The 23,076-nt window shown below is 41.7% G+C and overlaps 1 protein-coding gene across 4 annotated transcripts in view; it reads left to right on the top strand.

The window, feature by feature from the left end:
• The window catches only part of LOC133349174 (SH2 domain-containing protein 6-like), a 33,540-nt gene extending 29,091 nt beyond the window's left edge, over window positions 1-4,449 (top strand). For all 4 annotated transcript variants that reach the window (XM_061562445.1, XM_061562442.1, XM_061562443.1 and 1 more), the window contains exons 18-20: window positions 55-132; window positions 1,771-1,926; window positions 3,511-4,449. In XM_061562445.1, coding sequence (XP_061418429.1) covers window positions 55-132; window positions 1,771-1,926; window positions 3,511-3,645 — 369 coding nt within the window. In that variant the 3' untranslated portion in view covers window positions 3,646-4,449. The remainder of the gene's footprint in view (window positions 1-54; window positions 133-1,770; window positions 1,927-3,510) is intronic.
• The last annotated feature ends 18,627 nt before the right edge of the window (window positions 4,450-23,076 follow it).

The following is a 23,076-nucleotide window of genomic DNA, read 5'->3' as shown; positions in this document are numbered from 1 at the left end:
GATTTCTGCTCTAGTCCACGGACTCAGAATGATTGTCATCTTTTACATCTTTAGGACATGGACTCTCAGACCTGGTACACAAACAGCTGTGATCGACCTAAAGCTGCGAAGGCCTTGGAGAAAATGGGAAAGGTATGATTTCATTTTATCTTCAGTACAATCTGCGACATTAGTTGCATTTGTTTTTTTCATACTATTAGTTTTCTACACTTACTTGCAATACCATGAAATTATAGGCATGTAACGGTTAATAGATTACTTAAGATGAGGATTTGCATTGATAGATATTGCTTAAGTTTCTGAGCAGATCAAAGCACCTTGCATTACATCTCATCACGGTCATTCCAACGCCCTGCGATAGTTTAACCAAGGTGACCCCCAGTGACAGCTCTATGTGAAGTGAGCTGCATGCAAAAATGTCCTGCAAATGGGGATTAAGCTGTCAGTAAAGGGGAGATGTTGCCACGGGGATTTCCCAATTAATTTGCAAGTAGAAATCTGTTGTTGTGCGTGCAATACATGATTAATCATGTTTAATTGTAAATTATATGCAAAGTGATTGATTTATTCTCGTGGCGAAAACTGGACTGTACAAAAGAAACAAAAATTTAATGTTGTAGTTTAGCGGTACGCATTATTCATGGGCTCTAAAGATCATGTCGCCGCTATTGTACTACACCCATACATCAGTTTTTCTTTAATAAGCTACTCAATTCATTTAAAATGCCTAGTATGCAGCTAATCTGAATCAATGCGTAATCACCCCCCTCTAATAATTTTATAATCTGGAGCATAATAATTTACACTTGTAAGACACCTTCGACCCAGAGGTCATAAGGTGCTGTACAGAACACAAAATAACTCACAAAAAACATGCAAGCTTACAGCAATAAAATGCAACCCCAAAAACGAATTATTAAAATAAGTACAAAAAATTCCCTTAAAAATAATTTGCGTCTTAAGGCGGGATTTTAATGAAGTGAGGGAGTCAGCACAGCGAGCGTCCAGTTGAATTTTGATTTAAAGCTTTCGTGACTGCAGGGATTCATATTCTTGGTTCTTTCAGTAAAGTCACGTAGAAGGGAAACAATAATATAATAAAAATATAAAACAATAAAATTCTCACGACGTTTCGATTGCAACACAAGCAATCATCATCAGGTGTGAAAACCACAGCACATTTTCTTGCTGTGGTTTTCAAATTTTGTTGCTGTGGGTTTCACACCTGATGACGATTGCTCGTGTTGCAATCGAAACGTCGTGAGAATTGTATTGTTTAATATTTTTATTATTTAATTGTTTCCCTTCTACGTGACTTTACCGAAAGAACTAAGAATACTAGATTTGAAGCTTTCGTGACTGCAAGGATTCATATACAGCACGATAGCTGTATCAAGTAAGAGCAGCTATCGTGCTGTGACGGTTCCACCTGAAGACGGAAGCTTGTGTTGCCTCCGAAACGTCGTGATTTTTATTTTACTTTTAATAATTTAAAAATTTTACCCACGTGACTTTACCGAAAAATACCAAGAATATGAAACCAAGAATACGTTCAGTTGAAGTGAATCCCACAGCCATTGGGCCACACGAGAAGTGAATTCTGGGTCCACCCTACAATGTTGTGCAGAGCCGTAAACATACACAACAGGCCAGGCTCCAGAGACCCGCATACTCTTGCTGGAACATATCGGCGGTACCGTATTTGTATTCACACGTTTAGATTCTTAAAGTGTATAAATGTTTCATGATCCTGTACCGCATGCCCTGCAGAGCGGCGCTTTCCTGGTGCGGAAAAGTGCTCAGGCTTGCAAGGATCAACCGTACACGCTTTCGCTACTCTACAAAGGCACGGTGTACAACCTGAGAATTCGATGGATGGAGGGTGTTTCCAAGTACGCTCTGGGTAATGAGAAGGAAGGGGAGGAGGTAAGAATACATTGGGTGATGAATTCTGGAATGATTTCTGACCCACGTATTCCTCAAATTGGAGATGTTGTGGGTTTACTCTCCAACACACCGGTTTGCTGAAGTAGTAACTAATTGGGACAATATTGTTTACGTGACAAACCTTATTAATTGACTGTGTCGGGTGGTGGTGGGTTAACGACACATTTATTTTTACACGATCTAACCCAAAAACTTTTTACTCTTAGGTTTTTTCGGTAAAGTCACGTTGGGAAAAAATAAATAATAAAAATAACTAATAAAAAATAGAAAAAAATAATAGAAATAAAATATTTTTTCTAATCTTTTTTATAAGTTTTTTTTTTACCTACGTGACTTTACCAAAAAACCCTAAGAGTATGAATTCTTGCAGTCGCGAAAGCTTTAAATCTAACCTAAAAAAAACTTTTATTATGAATATTCCTCTGTCTGTCACTCTTTATTTCCAGCATGTGTCTCTCCTTGCCCCTTTGTGTGCTATTCAGATGTTCTTACATCTCCTTTGTCACAGTCCGTGCTTCAGGTTCACATGGCATGATGGGTAATATTGTAATTGTTTTTTTTGAGGGACGTTGGTGTGCGAGTTTGAATTTTCAATTAATATTACAAAAGCACTCTTGCCTGCTGTTCCTCCCCTCTCTGTTTAGTAAATGCGATCCCGGTTCACCTGCAATGCCACCCTACATTCTAAATACTCCGTAGTTTTTTCTTTGTTCCAGCTGTGTACCTCCAACTATTATTAATGTTATTCACGAACCTGTTATACATGACTCCCCCCCCCCCAACATCTTGTTGTTGACTGTTTCGAAAGGTAAATTGGGCTTACGCAGAACATATTCCGAAAATTGTTAACGGCACTTTCCCCAACAATCTAATTCAGCTACGTGGGGGAATCTCTGTGCGTGCGTGTGTGTGTGTGAAGAGCAATGGTGCCATAATTAACATACCCCCGACTTATCCAGGAACCAATTAGGTCGAAGGTGCGGGGGGCGGGGGGTCGCCTGTAAGATCCTTTGCCCAATTTTGTCAGATCCGAGAAGGTTTGAGCCTGGATAGGTGTTGGATGGGTGGCCCTCATGCGCTAAGAACAGGTGCAGTGATAGGCGCTGTGCTCAATCCAGGGCAGCGTAGCAAGTCCACTGTCATCCTGTACCCCCACTACCTTCCCCGACACGCACTGACCAGCGCGGTGAAGTGTGGTCAGACATCCCTCACGGCCCGCAGTGTGTGGGGAAGGCCCTTGCCAGCAGTGCATTGACATCAACATGTGCACGGTAATCCAGATGTAAGGTGACCCTCAATGAATTGACCCCTAACATCGTTTTCCCTTTGCATATTCATTTCTGTTTTAAATGAACCTCACTTAAAACGTATTATGTTTTAGGTAATTAAATGTGGGTCAGAATATATCTAGACCACCCTGTACATTGTACAGAGATGTGTGTATATGTTTGAGTTTTTTCCAGTTGATTTTTACTGATGTTGATTAAAAAAAAGGTGTTGAATCATCATCATAATTATGAAACCATGACATACGGTGATGTGTGCTTTCTTCCTTTTTTACAGATATTTGACAGTGTTGTGGAAATGATTGAAAATTATCAAAAAAGGCCACTCAACCTGATCTCTGGCCAACAGGGAGAGATTAGCCAATGCAAGCTGGAGTATCCTGTGAAAATTCCATCGGGTAATTGGTCTTAAGTGACTTAGCTATTAATTTTACAATGAGCCGGTTCAACTGTAATGAGTAACATTCGACAAAACACACGATGTTAAGAAAAAACGTCTTGAAATACAATTAATAAATATAGTACGGAGGCACAATTATTGTTATTATATTAAAGGTACAGTATATTACACATAGAAGCCATGAGTAATGATACAAACAATCTAATTACTAGTTTTGTATAGCATCATTGATGCAAATTGCAGCTCACAATCGCTGAAGAACCACAAACAAGCTGGAAGACTGCCAAGTGGCGAGCCGTCAATGGTCTGCAGTTCTCTATGCATTAAGATGTTTTCAGCCAATTAGTGAGTGTTTATATATGTACCTGTAGCATGCTTGCTTTTGTCAATAATGTCACTCCTAGTGACAGCTGCCACTTGACATCCATACGTAAAAATGCTTTTAAGAGTGATTTTTACTTTAAGGTGAAAGTTAATTAACATATCGGACAATTTTATACGTGGAATAATACATTTGGTATATCGCAGGAGAGCTGGCGGATGGTTGGGGAGACCTTTATTTGGCAGTGAACTGACGAAAGTTGATAATGATAATGTAATTGGGATGAAGATTTGAGTTATTTTTTACAAAATGCATATGGTTAGTTTTACGCATTTTTGGGTTTTTTAAATGAATGTTATCGTCATTGTTAGTTTAAAAAATTATTACTTGTTAAACACTTTTCTAGTTGCATGAAAGTAGGTACTTATATGTTATATGTTTAAATATAAGCACCCATGTTAATCTGAAAACTAATAAAACATTTGATACCTTTATATCTGGTCACTCTAATTTATAGTTTAATACTACACACACAAACAGAATTGTATCAACATCTTGCATTGGGATATATAGAGATTTTGTAGTAAAAATTATGAAAAAAAATTATGAAAAAAAAGCCCTTTAAATGCATGTTCAAATATGTAATATGCACAGACCTGTATGAGAAAAACATATACCAATGACACCCGCACATGAGAATGTTAAGATATCAGGATTCAGAATGAATAGAAATACCTCTGAGATTGAATAGTGGAAAGATGTGTGATCGTATTCAGTGTCTGTGGAAAAAAAATACCCTGTTACAGACGCAATCAACGGAACACAGGTTGAAACTACAACACTTTGAAACCCGATTTTCTTGTTTCCAATTGGTAATTATCGCCGCCGTTGTCTGGCTTATTATGAACACGATATAATAAAGTTAGCGAGCTAGTTGTCTTGGGTGTAATTTCCTGTAGAGGTACACCTGTAGAAATTTGCACCTGGCCACAGAACATGGATTTACACCCGCCTCGACTTTTGCTGTTTAGTCCTCCGATGGGTTTTTGGGTTCAACTGCACGCGCTTTGACACATTGCCCGATATTCTTAAATCTTTATATTAAGTTCACTTGCTTGCTTGCTTGCGCGCTTACGACCGTGCAAATATTTCGGTCGTTTTTTGACCCACTTCCCGGGATCCAATCGAGCTGACATTTTTGACACCAATGGAGACTAGGCTCTAAGAAAAGCTGTCTCGGGTGTTGACCAATCAACTTCAAGGACAGTGCATATCATTATCATCAGAGTTGTTTCTTTTGTTTGCATTTTGACTGCTTGTGTTGTGGTTATTGCAAACATGATGCCTTGTATAAAGGTGTCAGTTTTTGTACCAGTTGAAAGGGTAAAAACCTATTACTACAACACTACCGTTGTGAGAGACATTTAAACCGTGGGCATTTAAAAACAATTTTAGTTTGTGAGCCGTCGCCAGGACCGCACGCCCTCTCGTGTGTAACGTCTCGTGCCCGTCGTTCTGGACAGCAGGTGGCGATAGTGCCCGAGGGTAGTTTCCTTGCAAAGGGACGACACGTGGTCAACCTATGGGGAGTGTTCTCGCCTTTGTGTTGAATGCATTTTTTTCCCGTGGCGTGCACAGATTACATTTGAGGGGCTGGCTTTAAAGGGAGAAAAAAACCACACACACACATTTTCTGCAAGTGTGAATGATTAATGTCCAACATGTTTGCTTGGCTTTAAGCAGATTTTGCCGCACGCACTCTGCATTAGGCCCCATCAGTGGCCACATCTGCAGCATCTCACTTTACAACTTGAGCTCTTCTCATTTTATACACTCCCACTCAGTTTTTCCAGCTAGTACGAGAACCATTTGTAGTCGACCTAATCTGGAAGTAGAATATGCATAGATTTTTTTTGTTGAAGAGTTACATTTTCATTTGATTTCTCATGACGGTCATGGTCCGTACATTTATTGGAGGTTTTAATTGCATTCCCCACGATGGGTAAAGTCTGATGTAATATTTATCTGCGAACCGTATTTGGTCACGTGTTTGATTCTGAACATCAGCATTGGAAATTCCACTTACTTCTTACGTTGTTGGTTGAACTGAGTAATAATTGTGCCGGTATGGGGTGCGTCACAGTGTGGTCCAGATGTTTGGTAACCCCAATTTGAATGTCCTAAAACTTAATCATTTGAAAGTAAGGTTTATTTAAAACAGAAATGTCAGGGGTCAATTAATTAAGATGTCACAAGGCATCTGGACCACCCTGTCATATGTACCTCGACGGGAGGTCAAAAGTGAATGAATGTGCAGCCTTTGTAATAGCTCCTTCGTGCCGCTGGTGGCGAAAGGGTCTCCACTCGAGAAGATGTCCAGACAATCATCGCACTGAAGAGAGTGTCTGTGTGTGTTTTATTTTGCCTACTCTTCCACGCTTGCCAAACGTCTTGAGAGAGGTGAGAGTAACCGGCATTTTACACCACTGCAGGCGACCTGCCCATTGGCTAACTGTGGTGAACCCCATTGGAACCTCCTTTGCCAGTAGCAAAATATGATTATTGGTTTTTTACCCTTTGGCAACAAAACTGACACCTTTTTTACAAGGAGTCATGTTTGCATTGACCACAATACCTGTGGTCAGAATGCAAACAAAGAACACAACTCTGAAAATGTATGCACTGTCCTTGAAGTTTATTGGTCCACACCTGAGACAGCTTTTCTTAGAGCCTAGTCTCACATGGTGTTGGATCAGATGACGCCAAAAGGCGCACAACTCACAGACAATGCACCATCAGAGTATGAGAGCTCGGGTTAAGCATTTACACCATTGGAACCTCCTTTGCCAGTAGCAAAATATGATAATTGTTGGTGAACCCATTCATGTTGCTGGGTGGACAGTGGTGGTGGGGCATTTTAAGAGACTTGACTCCCCACCCCACCTACCATGCATGGAGATCAAACCTGCGACCCTTACACCAGTGCGCTAACCATGCTATCCAGTGGCAGCGTTCGTACACATTAAAATCTGATTCTATAAAAAAAAAACATTTCTAACCTGTCGCAACTGGTGTTGTGCGCAATGTCGATGTGAATATATGCAACACGTGACCATTTGTGCGTTTGTTATTTGGGAACATCCGTGGGCAGATGCCAAATTTGGGTGTAAATAAATACACGTTATTTTTTCCAGAGTGGTAAACATTTCTTCTCGAAGCATCGTCGCCAGCTGTGGGTTTGCGGCACACACTGGAGTTGCATTTTAAGATTCCAGAGATGTAGTATATTGGCGCCTTTTGCGCCTTTTGGCGTCATCTGGTCGAACACCATATGAAACTAGGCTCTAAAGAAAGCTGTCTCTCGTGTGGAACAATCAGTTTCAAGGACAATGCATAAATTATCAGAGTATTGTTTTTTGTTTGCATTTGACTGCAGGTATTGTGGTTAATGTAAGCATGATTCCTTGCAAAAGGTGTCAGTTTTGTTTGCCAGATAAAAGGGGAAAAACCCTATTAGTAAGTAGTGTATTCTCATACAACATTTCCATGTATTTAGTCAGATAAATGTGTTAATTAACTCTCCTATCAACATGCAGTTGTTTCTCAGTAGCCACCCACAGGCAGTTGTTGAGCCCTGATTTATGCACCGTTTTCACAGTTGAATCCTGACTCTAGCTTTGGTAGGGGGAGAAGGGGCTTTCATTCAGCAGTGGACTGACCACAGATACTGGTTATGGTATTATTGTAAGATTCACTTGATTCTAAATGCGTTTATTCGATAGAAAAACAAATGTGTAATGTTTGTGATAATAATAAATGTGTTTTGAACGGTGTATCATTTGTTTTTCCATCCCGGAAAATTGTATATATTTTGTAAACATTATGATCAAGTAAAGTAGAATTATATGGACAAAAAATAGAACTTGGAGACCTGATACCACTGCAATAAGTATTAACTTTGCATGCGTTAGCTGTTTATACATTGCATTACACTTACAATTGTTTTACTTCATCATAAGTATGAATTTTAAAATGTGTGTTGCAAAACCAGGTTGGATCGTGCCTGCACTACAAGATAAACTCCTTATTCTTTTCTGGATGTAATCCTTGATAGTTACGTGAATAAACACATAATTGAATAAGAAGGCCTCCCTATATCATATCGGAAATGTTTGACCATACTTCGCCACTATGGTCAATGCGGGTTGGTGAAAGAGAGGCTCAGGACCACTTTTGATGCTACTGACATCCGTCTTGACTAGGAATGGAACTGGGTCACTCGTGCAGTGTGCTCACAATCATTGACACTGCTCAAGATTATAAGTCTTAATATTGGGACAAAATGTACATCTGTTCCGCAACATGTGCGTGCAATGTATTCACAAAAAATATATATTTCGATTTAAAGCTTTCGTGACTGCAGGGATTCATCTTCTAAAGTCACGTAGAAGGAAAGTAATAAAATAATTAAAATAAAACATAATAAAATAATTCTCACGACGTTTCGGCCACAATGCAAGCAGCCGTCCTCAGGTGAAGACCAGGTCTGTCAGGGAGACAGCGTCTGAATCATTCAGACGCTGGGCTTCACCTGAGGACGGCTGCTTGCGTTGTGGCCGCAACGTCGTGAGAATTATTTTATTATGTTTCCTTTTTATTATTTTATTACTTCCCTTCTACGTGACTTTACCGAAAGAACCAAGAAGAAAAAATATATACTTTTACTGTATTTTAAAAATAATAAATATCTTCGCATTTAACGAGTGTGTTAATATTACAAATAGGATAAGTGGCTCAATAAATGCGGAATACAATCCAAGACTTGCAAAAGTAGAACAGGAAGTCAGCGTTTTCCGTCTTGAAATGAAAGCGTACATAATCACCTTTTATATTCGTAATCTATCATTTGCTGTAAGAAGAAATGTATACTCGGCGGTTGTATCCATAGCTAAAAGACAAGGCCTCAAACGGCACATTCTCACTGCGTTATTCTTCAAATAGCTCCGTAAATTCTAGATTTGAAGCTTTCGTGACTGCAAGGATTCATACTCTTAGGTTTTTTCGGTAAAGTCACGTAGGTAAAAAATGTAATTAAAATGAATGAAAGCAAAATAATAATATTTTACTTTTTATTAAATAAAATTAAATTTAAATTAATAAAAGTTAAATAATAAAATTTTACTGTCATTAATTATTTTTTTTGTTACCTACGTGACTTTACCGAAAAAACCTAAGAGTATAGCTCCGTAAAACTGATTTTATAATGGCGTACAATCTTCTTGGTTCTTTCGGTAAAGTCACGTAGAAGGGAAATAATAAAATAATAAAAATACAACATTATAAAATAAAAAATAAATAACATGGCGTCCAATGTTCGGCCCTTTATCAATCCACTGCTAGACGAAGCCCTCAGCGTAGCATTTCAGTCACACGGGGGGGGGGGGGGGGTAGGGGGCGAGAGGGGTTAGTGTGGGTTGGTGCCAGGTAGCGCCTACGGGTGAGTTCAAACATCGCTCGCCCACTGATGTTCGTCATGGCTGTGAGTGAACTCAGGTCACCCAGTGCATGAAGCAGTGCTCTAACAACTCCGCCACAACCTTCCCTAAAGAACTGATCTAGGCCTTTTAACGTGTGTTACCCCCCCCTCCTCCCTGTTGAAAATGGAATATAGATTTACAATTGTATTTCTTCAAAGGGCAGATGAGGATAATAAGTGACTGGATGGAAATACAGTTGTTTGTTCCTGTTTCGGCCGCTTTTTTTGTAAACATTCTTTAAAGTAGAAAGCCAAAAGTAATTCAATGCCACGTGAAAAAAAAAAAACGTATAAATGGAAGCTCGTGAATTATCGTATACATTTGCCAATGCAAGTGCAATTTATACATAACTCATGGAAGAGTACATGTGTACTCCCATACTGCGTTCAGTAAATGCAATAATATACTATTGTTTTCATGAATTGCTGCTTGCAGGATAAAAATCTAAAAGAAGAAAAAAAATCTGGATACAAATATAATAATGATGCTTCAGTTATGTACAATGCATAATCCAATGCGTCTTAATATTAACCTATATTAATACGTGCGATATTTTCCCTAAAATGACATTAATTTTAAACGGAAGAGAAAATGATATTAACCTCTTCAATTAAATTGCAATGAAATTTCGCATATCCGACTGCCATATTCGCCCTGACCAATGCACCACTCCATACCCAGTGCGGTACCACCATATTTACGCTCGATGTAAGTGCCATTTTACGTGGTCATAAATACACCTTTTGATAGACAGTACAGCATTCATAACCTTGCATGCATTGACTTCTAAAGTACAGCAGAGCATTTCCCCATGTGTGAAAAATAAGAATAGTCTTCTTGGTTCTTTCGGTAAAGTCACGTAGAATGGAAATAATAAAATAATAAAAAATCAAACATAATAAAATAATTCTCACGACGTTTCGGCCACAACGCAAGCAGCCGTCCTCAGGTGAAGAACATGTCTGTCGAGAAGACGTCCTCAGGTGAAGAACAGGTCTGTCGAGAAGACAGACCTGTTCTTCACCTGAGGACGGCTGCTTGCGTTGTGGTCGAAACGTCGTGAGAATAATTTGATTATGTTTAATTTTTATTATTTATTATTTCCATTCTACGTGACTTTACCGAAAGAACCAAGAAGATGAATCCCTGCAGTTACGAAAGCTTTAAACCGAAAAATAAGAATAGGTTTGACACAATTTGGCAATGAAACAGGTGCTAAGATGTTCAAACACCAAATAGATATCATTTTGCAAGGATTCAAATCTGCATTCACCACACGTACTTGTTGCGAACATCCAAACACGCATGGCCTGATAATATAAGCATTGTCTTTGAAACTGTTTGGCCTACACCAGAGAAAGCAGACTTCTCTATGGCCTAGTGTCACCACCAGTGTCAGACCAGAGAAGGCCAAACGGCGAACAGTACAAAGACAATGCACTCCATCAGAGCATTTATAGCTGGAGGTGAGTTGCGATATCATGAAAAATAAAAAAGGATGAAAAATAAGAATAGGTTTTACTCTTTTTGGCAATTAAAACAAAATGTGTTAAGATGTTCAAACCCCATGTTTAGAGTAATTCCACGTTTATAGAAGCACTTCTTTTTTATCCACTAACCTATTTGGGAATGGTGGAATAACTCACTTCTGTAGATGTTCACATGTCCGATCTTTTAAGATCACCAGTGCCCAGTGAGTATTTTAGCCATAGCGTCTATACTCGCAGATAATTCTCAACCTATAAGAAGTAAAATGTTACTTTTCAGCTTTATTAAAACAGATTTTCACCTTTTGGTCATTTGCCTAATTGTTGGCAATGGAGTCATCGGCACATCTTTAAAACAAAATTCTGGCAAATTAGCTTTCATCAAACACAGTTCAACGAAGAGGCAGCAGTCAAAGTGCTGCCCTGCAATGTCTTGCAATGTCTTGCTCCTAATGAAAGTATTCGGCCTACTCTTCTACGTTGGGCAGATGTCTCGGAAGTGGTGGGAGTCCCCACAATTGAATCCACTCACATGCGGTCTGCCAATAAACGCAACTGTTGTTATACCCTATGTTTAACTTGCAGGTTAAATAGATGGCAGGGTCCTTTAGAAACTTGCGTTTAGAGTGTTTGGCTGCTATCAATGTCCACATGATAAGCCACTTCGTTGAGCTATCACTTGTGGCCAGGTTGCTTCTGAAAAAGAGTTATAAAGCTCAGTGGACCTTACCTGGTAACACATCCCTGCGGAGGGAGCTGGTAGGAACGTTGAGTTACTCGGTCAATGGCCTGCAGGGTCAACGGCGGCGTGGTGTATTCCGCAAATATGGCCGACTGTGAGGGCGGGCACAAGCCGGCGTGAGTAGGTTAAACGTTGAGTTTTATAAGGGCACCACGGGGTGACGAGCCCCTCCCCACCCAGCCCCACCCCTCCCACCCCCCACCCAGCCCCTCCCCACCCTCCCCTCCACACCCAGCCCCTCCCCACCCTCCTCACCCAGCCCTCCCTCCCCACCGTCCCCTCTCCACCCAGCCCCACCCCTCCCATTTTTGGATGCACGACGGACGGACACAATCATCCCCTGTGGGCTGGTGGAACCAGGCCGTTCCTACCAGTAAAATAAAACATGGCTTTAGTTTTGTAGTTTACATGTGCCTATTCCCCGCGGGAGATTGATCGAACTGCCAACCGCTTCATTTAAATAACAATACACGTTTTAAAATGTACAGCATTTGATAATTGGGTAGGTGTTTTAAATGTACAGCGGTACGCTCTGTACTGTTTCCCCAAATTGTATTTATTTAATCGTTATCTGCACATGTAACCTGGACAACTGCTTTCCAGCATTCGTGTACATACATTGACCTACCTTGCTTGTTTTATTGCTCCTGTGCTGTATTATGTTTGCCATCCTTTGATATGCACACAGCGCGCATGCATCACACGGCGTGCCCTGCATCTCGCAGTGCGTATGAATAACAGCCGGCCAGTGAAACGTTATCAGATGTTGTAATCGGCTATTTCCTGAGTATGGCGCACTCCACCCAGACATCAAAATCCCGAGCAGATCTGAACAAAAAAAAAGGTCAGACGTATCCGCTTGTAAGGACACCACACTTTCAACTCGCTCAATAATGGACCTCCGCAGATTTTCCCTCTCTCTACAGAAGTAAACAGATGCCCATCTGATGAAATAACTTGAAAGGAAAAATTCATAATGAAAGTTTCAAACGGACATTATTAAAGGCAAACGTTTCACATGCACTGTAAGATGTTTAGACATTAGGACGGTGCCATTTACCGACTAATAGGGCCAGAAGGGGTTATCTTTCCCATGGTGGTCCTTAATTTATCGCAAGTGTCTGGGCGGATATTTTGTTTTCACTGAACAGCACCACATGCAATTCCACAAGTGGAACTGCTGTGTAACCTTCAACACCTATGTGTTCATTTTTACAGCCCACCCCGCCACCCCCAAAAAGTATAGCATCCACATGCGGTAAAATTAGTGTGGCTTTTGATCACCAACTTATAGACTCTCAGCGACGTGACTCATCTGTCGGAGACTGTTAATGGGAAAGGGGCCTGTGATGTGGGAGGGAAAGCCAACTTTAAAGCCAACTCCACGGTGGTGAGATGTTAACTACCTCGCCTTATATACATGGAGTCGTGGGTTCGATCGCGACCCTGACTCTTGCTGTACATTTGGAGTTTGCACGTTCTCCCCCGTGGTCGTGTAGATGTTTCTCCGGGTCTTCCGGTTTCTCTCTCCACATTTAGAAACATGCATTGAGAGTATTTACACTATGAGATCTCTTTTACCAGTGGCAAAATATAGTAGTAGGTTTTTACCCTTTTAAACTGGTACACAACTGACACCTTTATTCAAGGCATCATGTTTGCAATAACCACAACACAAGTAGTCAAAAAAGCAAACAAAAAGAAGCAACTCTGATCATGATAATAATATGCACTGTCCTTGAAGTTGATTGGTCCACACCCGAGACGGCTTTCTTTAGAGCCTAGTCCCCATTGGTGTTGGACCAGATGACACCAGAAGGCGTACAACTCAAACACAGTGCAATATCAGAGTATTGAGAGCTCGGGGTAAGCATTTACACTATGAGATCTCTTTTACCAGTGGCAAAATATAATAGTAGGTTTTTACCCTTTAAACTGGTACAAAACTGACACCTTTATTCAAGGCATCATGTTTGCAATAACCACAACACAAGTAGTCAAAAAAGCAAACAAAAAGAAGCAACTCTGATCATGATAATAATATGCACTGTCCTTGAAGTTGATTGGTCCACACCCGAGACGGCTTTCTTTAGAGCCTAGTCCCCATTGGTGTTGGACCAGATGACACCAGAAGGCGTACAACTCAAACACAGTGCAATATCAGAGTATGAGAGCTCGGGGTATTGTCTTTGAGGTGTGCGCCTTTTGGCTTCATCTGGTCCAACCCATGTGAGACTAGGCTCTAAGGAAAGCTGTCTCGGGTGTGGACCAATCAACTTCAAGGACAGTGCATATATTATCAGAGTTATGTTTTTTGTTTGCATTATGGCTGCAGGTATTGTGGTCTATGCAAACATGACTCCTTGTAAAAAAGGTGTCATCTTCTTGTTTCTTTCGGTAAAGTCACGTAGAAGGGAAGTAATAAAATAATAAAAATAAAACATAATAAAACAATTCTCACGACGTTTCGGCCACAACGCAAGCAGCCGTCCTCAGGTGAAGAATGAGACACTACCAAACTAGGAGCTTATATATAAGCTGCATTGGGGGTTGAAGAGCGCCTTAACAAAAAGAATGTGCATGTGAAGAGGGATTTAGCATATTCATGGAAAATGCGTAGGCGTTGGGCGGGGGGGTGTCAAAGTCATATTATGCCCATGCATTATGCAGGATCAGCAGCAACCAAGGGGGGTGCAGGGATTAGCAGTAACAAAGGAAAGGAATGTTAATGATATGTAGCTGCAGTTACTCAACAACCACGTAGAAAACTAAAGTATAAACTACATAAAAAACTAAAGTATAAACTGCATCGCACCATCAGTATACTTACTATACTCTATAATAAGCTGAGTTACTAACAGCAAGTAATACATTACAATTTTACCTCGTAAAAATTCTATAATATGCTTCCATCTAAACCTTATTCTCTTACATCACACGAGCATATACCGTACTATATACTGCCATAGATAAACCCAACATTAAATTATATACTGTATTGCTGTAAACCAACCTATATCTTATACATTTAATATCACACTATGTATTATTCTACACACCCTAATGTGTATCGAAATGGTTTATTACGTCCTTCCAATGATTGCTGAGCCAGAATCCATCTTCTCGGTTAAAGTTGTCTCTGTGTTTGTATATGTGGATCGCCTCATGAACGAATCTCTCATGATAGCCAGATGGCTTGCAGAGAACCTCTGTCTTGGAGAAGTCAATATCATGTGAGCCCACTGAGTTGTAACAGTGATCTGCCACGGCTGAGGTGTTAGTCCTACCGTGTTTCAGGTCAGCTTTATGTTCACGGATGCGGTCCGAGACATGTCGTTTGGTTTCCCCAATGTAACTGCTACCACAGAGGCAACTTAGTTTGTAGACGCCAGGGTACTGTATGTCTGGAACCACATCTTTTACAGACGGTACCAGATCACGGATTTTATGTACTGTGTTGAATCGGACCTGGATCTTGTGTTTAATCAGGATTTTGGAGATCTTTTTTGTGACCCCAGCAATGTAGGGTAAGGTGATGGTCTTGAAAGGCTCCTCAACAGGATCCTTCTTGATGGTTGGAGTGATGGCTTTGCGGATTGTATAGTCGGAGTAACCATTTGCCTTAAGAGCTTGGCGTACGTGTTTGAGTTCACTGGAAATGTGTTCATGGTCGGAGATGCATTGGGCTCTATGATATAGAGTCTTGATGAGGGAATTCTTCTGAGATGGATGGTGGTGGGAATCCGGTTTTAGATAAGCATCCGTGTGGGTGGCTTTCCTGTAGACAGAGTGGCTCATTGAACCATCAGGTCTCCTTTTGATTAGGACATCCAAAAAGGGTAGCTTGCCATCATTTTCGACTTCCATGGTGAATCTGATGGCTGGGTGTATGGAATTGATGTGGTCGAGAAATTGGTCTAGAGCAGGCCGGCCATGTGGCCAGATGACAAAAGTGTCGTCTACGTACCTCTTCCATAAGGTCGGGCGTAGAGTGGCAGTCTGGATGGCGTCCGTCTCAAATTTCTCCATGAAGATGTTGGCTACAACCGGAGATAGGGGGGAGCCCATTGGGGTGCCCTCAATTTGCTTGTAGAAGGTTCCATTCCAGGTGAAGTATGTATTGGTTAAGCAGTGTCTCACCAGGGGGGGTACCCCAGCATTCAGTCCTTGATGAACCAAGTCTTCAATGATTGCGATGGTGTCAGGCACAGGTACCTTGGTGAACAAGGAAACCACATCAAAACTGACAAGCAGGTCGTCTGGGGACAGGGCAATCCCCTTGATTGTCGATACCAGGTCAGTAGAGTTTAGTACTGCAGAGGTGGTTTTTCCAGTGAAAGGCCGTAGGATTTCAGACAAAAAACGAGCCAGTTTGTAAGTGGGGGAGTTGATAGTAGAGACAATGGGACGAAGAGGTGTATCTTCTTTATGTATCTTTGGCAAGCCGTACAATCTTGGTGGTCTGGCTGCAGAAGGTTTCAACGAGAACTGTTTGGTCTGATCAATTAATGCGGTTGAAGCAGAAATGATGTTGTTGGTTTTGGAGACGAGGCTGTTGGTGGGGTCTCTTTTTATTTTTGTATAGCTGCCATCGTTTAGTAGTTCTTGAATTTTGTTGTTGTATTCTATTTTGTCCATGATGACAGTGGCATTGCCTTTGTCGGCTGAGAGGATGACAATGTCATCCCTCTTTTTTAATTGAGCTAATTCAAAACGCTCCTCTTTGCTGATGTTGCTAGCTGGCATCTTAGCGTTTTTGAGGGTTACAGAGATTTCGGATCTTGCTACGTCTGCAGCGATGTGACTCAAGCCCTTGAGAGCTACATCTACTCGAGCAATTATATCATTAACTGGTATGTGTCTAGGTGTGACTGCAAAGTTTAGTCCTTTAGCTAAAACGGATTTCAAACCTTCAGAAATAGGACTGTTACTGCGATTAATTACGACTTTGTTAATATCTAGCTTTTCAATGTGTGGGTCCGGTTTCTTGTTTGAGAGGCGATTGAATTTGGAAATCAAGTTGTCCTTACATTTAGTCGACATAGCGGCAGCTGAAGAGGCAGTCATTTTTTTCCACATGTTCCCAATCCGATGTGGACATTGTTACACTCAAAGATAAGTGTGATTTGTAGAGTGTCTTGTCTAACTGATCTAGTTCGGTGCGCGTAAGTCTGATTTTCTCTGAGATAAGAGCTAAGCTAGTTCTAGACAGAATTCGTTTCGCATTAGAAGAAGTTACAGCAGCAGATGTTAGTGTAAATGCGTTTGGTATTACCTTAGAGTCGCGGCATCTCTTCAGAAAGGTGAGAGACTCGATTAGCTGAGCCTTCTAATCCCGGAGCTTGTTGAAGGATCTCAAAGTTATGTGGAAACCCTCCCCGTAGAGGCGGTTAAATTTCGATTTAAAGCTTTCGTGACTGCAGGGATTCATCTTCTTGTTTCTTTCGGTAAAGTCACGTAGAAGGGAAGTAATAAAATAATAAAAATAAAACATAATAAAACAATTCTCACGACGTTTCGGCCACAACGCAAGCAGCCGTCCTCAGGTGAAGAATGAGACACTACCAAACTAGGAGCTTATATATAAGCTGCATTGTGGGTTGAAGAGCGCCTTAACAAAAAGAATGTGCATGTGAAGAGGGATTTAGCATATTCATGGAAAATGCGTAGGCGTTGGGCGGGGGGGTGTCAAAGTCATATTATGCCCATGCATTATGCAGGATCAGCAGCAACCAAGGGGGGTGCAGGGATTAGCAGTAACAAAGGAAAGGAATGTTAATGATATGTAGCTGCAGTTACTCAACAACCACGTAGAAAACTAAAGTATAAACTACATAAAAAACTAAAGTATAAACTGCATCGCACCATCAGTATACTTACTATACTCTATAATAAGCTGAGTTACTAACAGCAAGTAATACATTACAATTTTACCTCGTAAAAATTCTATAATATGCTTCCATCTAAACCTTATTCTCTTACATCACACGAGCATATACCGTACTATATACTGCCATAGATAAACCCAACATTAAATTATATACTGTATTGCTGTAAACCAACCTATATCTTATACATTTAATATCACACTATGTATTATTCTACACACCCTAATGTGTATCGAAATGGTTTATTACGTCCTTCCAATGATTGCTGAGCCAGAATCCATCTTCTCGGTTAAAGTTGTCTCTGTGTTTGTATATGTGGATCGCCTCATGAACGAATCTCTCATGATAGCCAGATGGCTTGCAGAGAACCTCTGTCTTGGAGAAGTCAATATCATGTGAGCCCACTGAGTTGTAACAGTGATCTGCCACGGCTGAGGTGTTAGTCCTACCGTGTTTCAGGTCAGCTTTATGTTCACGGATGCGGTCCGAGACATGTCGTTTGGTTTCCCCAATGTAACTGCTACCACAGAGGCAACTTAGTTTGTAGACGCCAGGGTACTGTATGTCTGGAACCACATCTTTTACAGACGGTACCAGATCACGGATTTTATGTACTGTGTTGAATCGGACCTGGATCTTGTGTTTAATCAGGATTTTGGAGATCTTTTTTTTTTTTTTTTTTTTTTTTTTTTTTTATTATGTTTTATTTTTATTATTTTATTACTTCCCTTCTACGTGACTTTACCGAAAGAAACAAGAAGATGAATCCCTGCAGTCACGAAAGCTTTAAATCGAAATTTAACCGCCTCTACGGGGAGGGTTTCCACATAACTTTGAGATCCTTCAACAAGCTCCGGGATAAGAAGGCTCAGCTAATCGAGTCTCTCACCTTTCTGAAGAGATGCCGCGACTCTAAGGTAATACCAAACGCATTTACACTAACATCTGCTGCTGTAACTTCTTCTAATGCGAAACGAATTCTGTCTAGAACTAGCTTAGCTCTTATCTCAGAGAAAATCAGACTTACGCGCACCGAACTAGATCAGTTAGACAAGACACTCTACAAATCACACTTATCTTTGAGTGTAACAATGTCCACATCGGATTGGGAACATGTGGAAAAAATGACTGCCTCTTCAGCTGCCGCTATGTCGACTAAATGTAAGGACAACTTGATTTCCAAATTCAATCGCCTCTCAAACAAGAAACCGGACCCACACATTGAAAAGCTAGATATTAACAAAGTCGTAATTAATCGCAGTAACAGTCCTATTTCTGAAGGTTTGAAATCCGTTTTAGCTAAAGGACTAAACTTTGCAGTCACACCTAGACACATACCAGTTAATGATATAATTGCTCGAGTAGATGTAGCTCTCAAGGGCTTGAGTCACATCGCTGCAGACGTAGCAAGATCCGAAATCTCTGTAACCCTCAAAAACGCTAAGATGCCAGCTAGCAACATCAGCAAAGAGGAGCGTTTTGAATTAGCTCAATTAAAAAAGAGGGATGACATTGTCATCCTCTCAGCCGACAAAGGCAATGCCACTGTCATCATGGACAAAATAGAATACAACAACAAAATTCAAGAACTACTAAACGATGGCAGCTATACAAAAATAAAAAGAGACCCCACCAACAGCCTCGTCTCCAAAACCAACAACATCATTTCTGCTTCAACCGCATTAATTGATCAGACCAAACAGTTCTCGTTGAAACCTTCTGCAGCCAGACCACCAAGATTGTACGGCTTGCCAAAGATACATAAAGAAGATACACCTCTTCGTCCCATTGTCTCTACTATCAACTCCCCCACTTACAAACTGGCTCGTTTTTTGTCTGAAATCCTACGGCCTTTCACTGGAAAAACCACCTCTGCAGTACTAAACTCTACTGACCTGGTATCGACAATCAAGGGGATTGCCCTGTCCCCAGACGACCTGCTTGTCAGTTTTGATGTGGTTTCCTTGTTCACCAAGGTACCTGTGCCTGACACCATCGCAATCATTGAAGACTTGGTTCATCAAGGACTGAATGCTGGGGTACCCCCCCTGGTGAGACACTGCTTAACCAATACATACTTCACCTGGAATGGAACCTTCTACAAGCAAATTGAGGGCACCCCAATGGGCTCCCCCCTATCTCCGGTTGTAGCCAACATCTTCATGGAGAAATTTGAGACGGACGCCATCCAGACTGCCACTCTACGCCCGACCTTATGGAAGAGGTACGTAGACGACACTTTTGTCATCTGGCCACATGGCCGGCCTGCTCTAGACCAATTTCTCGACCACATCAATTCCATACACCCAGCCATCAGATTCACCATGGAAGTCGAAAATGATGGCAAGCTACCCTTTTTGGATGTCCTAATCAAAAGGAGACCTGATGGTTCAATGAGCCACTCTGTCTACAGGAAAGCCACCCACACGGATGCTTATCTAAAACCGGATTCCCACCACCATCCATCTCAGAAGAATTCCCTCATCAAGACTCTATATCATAGAGCCCAATGCATCTCCGACCATGAACACATTTCCAGTGAACTCAAACACGTACGCCAAGCTCTTAAGGCAAATGGTTACTCCGACTATACAATCCGCAAAGCCATCACTCCAACCATCAAGAAGGATCCTGTTGAGGAGCCTTTCAAGACCATCACCTTACCCTACATTGCTGGGGTCACAAAAAAGATCTCCAAAATCCTGATTAAACACAAGATCCAGGTCCGATTCAACACAGTACATAAAATCCGTGATCTGGTACCGTCTGTAAAAGATGTGGTTCCAGACATACAGTACCCTGGCGTCTACAAACTAAGTTGCCTCTGTGGTAGCAGTTACATTGGGGAAACCAAACGACATGTCTCGGACCGCATCCGTGAACATAAAGCTGACCTGAAACACGGTAGGACTAACACCTCAGCCGTGGCAGATCACTGTTACAACTCAGTGGGCTCACATGATATTGACTTCTCCAAGACAGAGGTTCTCTGCAAGCCATCTGGCTATCATGAGAGATTCGTTCATGAGGCGATCCACATATACAAACACAGAGACAACTTTAACCGAGAAGATGGATTCTGGCTCAGCAATCATTGGAAGGACGTAATAAACCATTTCGATACACATTAGGGTGTGTAGAATAATACATAGTGTGATATTAAATGTATAAGATATAGGTTGGTTTACAGCAATACAGTATATAATTTAATGTTGGGTTTATCTATGGCAGTATATAGTACGGTATATGCTCGTGTGATGTAAGAGAATAAGGTTTAGATGGAAGCATATTATAGAATTTTTACGAGGTAAAATTGTAATGTATTACTTGCTGTTAGTAACTCAGCTTATTATAGAGTATAGTAAGTATACTGATGGTGCGATGCAGTTTATACTTTAGTTTTTTATGTAGTTTATACTTTAGTTTTCTACGTGGTTGTTGAGTAACTGCAGCTACATATCATTAACATTCCTTTCCTTTGTTACTGCTAATCCCTGCACCCCCCTTGGTTGCTGCTGATCCTGCATAATGCATGGGCATAATATGACTTTGACACCCCCCCGCCCAACGCCTACGCATTTTCCATGAATATGCTAAATCCCTCTTCACATGCACATTCTTTTTGTTAAGGCGCTCTTCAACCCCCAATGCAGCTTATATATAAGCTCCTAGTTTGGTAGTGTCTCATTCTTCACCTGAGGACGGCTGCTTGCGTTGTGGCCGAAACGTCGTGAGAATTGTTTTATTATGTTTTATTTTTATTATTTTATTACTTCCCTTCTACGTGACTTTACCGAAAGAAACAAGAAGATGAATCCCTGCAGTCACGAAAGCTTTAAATCAAAAAGGTGTCAGTTTTGTTGCCAGATAGAAGGGTAAAAAAAACAATTATCATGGTCAAATATAATCAAACAGTCCACGTGCCCAACACTGCAGGGGCAGCCTTCAGTCGGCAGTGAAGTTGTAAACGTGTGTGTGGTTGGATACATTATTTACCTTTATAGTTGTCGAGAAACGTTACCAGCGGTGTTATCCTCAACTGGCTCCCCATCGCCAGTAGGGTCACATACAAGACCGCCTTGCCTCTGCCACAATGCCTTCATATCCGCCTGCCCGCCGTACCTTTCTTCATTATTTACGACTTGCAGCTCAGCACACGGCAGATGCCTGCGCAGCGCGACTCACGACCTCCTCTTGATACCAAGATCCAGGATGGTCACGTCTATGCGCCGCTTCTCGGTGGCAGCCCCAACAGTCTGGAACGCCATCACCCCTCTGCACATTCGCAGCATCACCTCAATCGCCTCCTTCAAGAGACACTTAAAAACTCACCTCTACAACCACGTGCTTTCGAGCGACTCTGAGCTTGGCTCCGCGCCTCTGAGTTGCGGCTACTACGTCTGCAAATTTGCGCGCGTTACAAATTGAACTATTATTATTATCCCGAAGTTGTACCCTCACGTTTAACATGCTTGTCTTGTATTAGGTGTGTTTTACGAGAAATCTTGAAGCATCCACCTGGAGGAATTTTTTTTTCAAAGCCAGTCAAACGCTACATAGCACGGAATCAGAATTTTTTTTTTTTCACTCGAGGTCAGATCAGCTGGAAGGATCTGTGGGCCACGGAAGCGAGGCGGTTGAGCTTCTCCATCAGAGCAACATATGACATCCTTCCAACACCAGTTAATCTTCACCAATGGTATGGTGAAGATCCGGACTGTACCCTCTGTTCCATGCCAGCCAACCTCAGGCACATTCTCACAGGGTGTAAAACAAGCCTCACCCAAGGACGCTACACTTGGCGTCACAACCAAGTCCTTAAAAACCTTGCGTCCGCCCTGGAGGACAAGCGAGCTGCCACCAACTCCCTACCACCCCCAGCAGCATCACACCCCTTACGGACGACCTTTGTCCGCGAAGGGGCTAAACCACCGAAGAGCGGCTCTACACCAATAGAGCGAGACCAGCTGCGCTTGGCCCGCGACTGGAAAATGCTAGCTGACATTGGCCGGCAACTTGTGTTTCCTCCGGAGATCGCAACCACCACCCTAAGACCTGACGTGGTGCTCTGGTCCCGTTCGCTCAAGAAGGTCTTCATCATTGAGCTCACAGTACCCTGGGAGGACTCAGTAGATGAGGCTTATGAGCGAAAACATCTGCGCTATGCTGATCTAGCTGCCGAAGCACGGCATCATGGCTGGAACACAGAAGTCCGACCAGTGGAGGTGGGCTGCAGAGGTTTTGTGGCAACATCTACAACCAGACTGCTTAGAGACCTGGGAATTAAGGGCCAGAGCCAGCGTTCGGCAATCAAAGCTGTATCGGAGGCGGCAGAAGGCAGCAGTCAGTGGCTCTGGATGAAGAGGAAAGATTCCAGCTGGGCCCCAAAGTGAGAGGGCCAGGAGGTATGCAGTCAACAATGCTTGACTCAGGGAGGAGGACGCCCCTGCCATGCATAGTCCCATGG

Source organism: Lethenteron reissneri, chromosome 29 (assembly GCF_015708825.2).
Source record: "Lethenteron reissneri isolate LAM-NWPU_2019-01 chromosome 29, ASM1570882v1, whole genome shotgun sequence".
Taxonomy (NCBI): Eukaryota; Metazoa; Chordata; class Hyperoartia; order Petromyzontiformes; family Petromyzontidae; genus Lethenteron; species Lethenteron reissneri.
The sequence above is the reverse complement of the archived record's forward strand: the minus strand, read 5'-3'. Positions and strand labels throughout refer to the sequence as shown.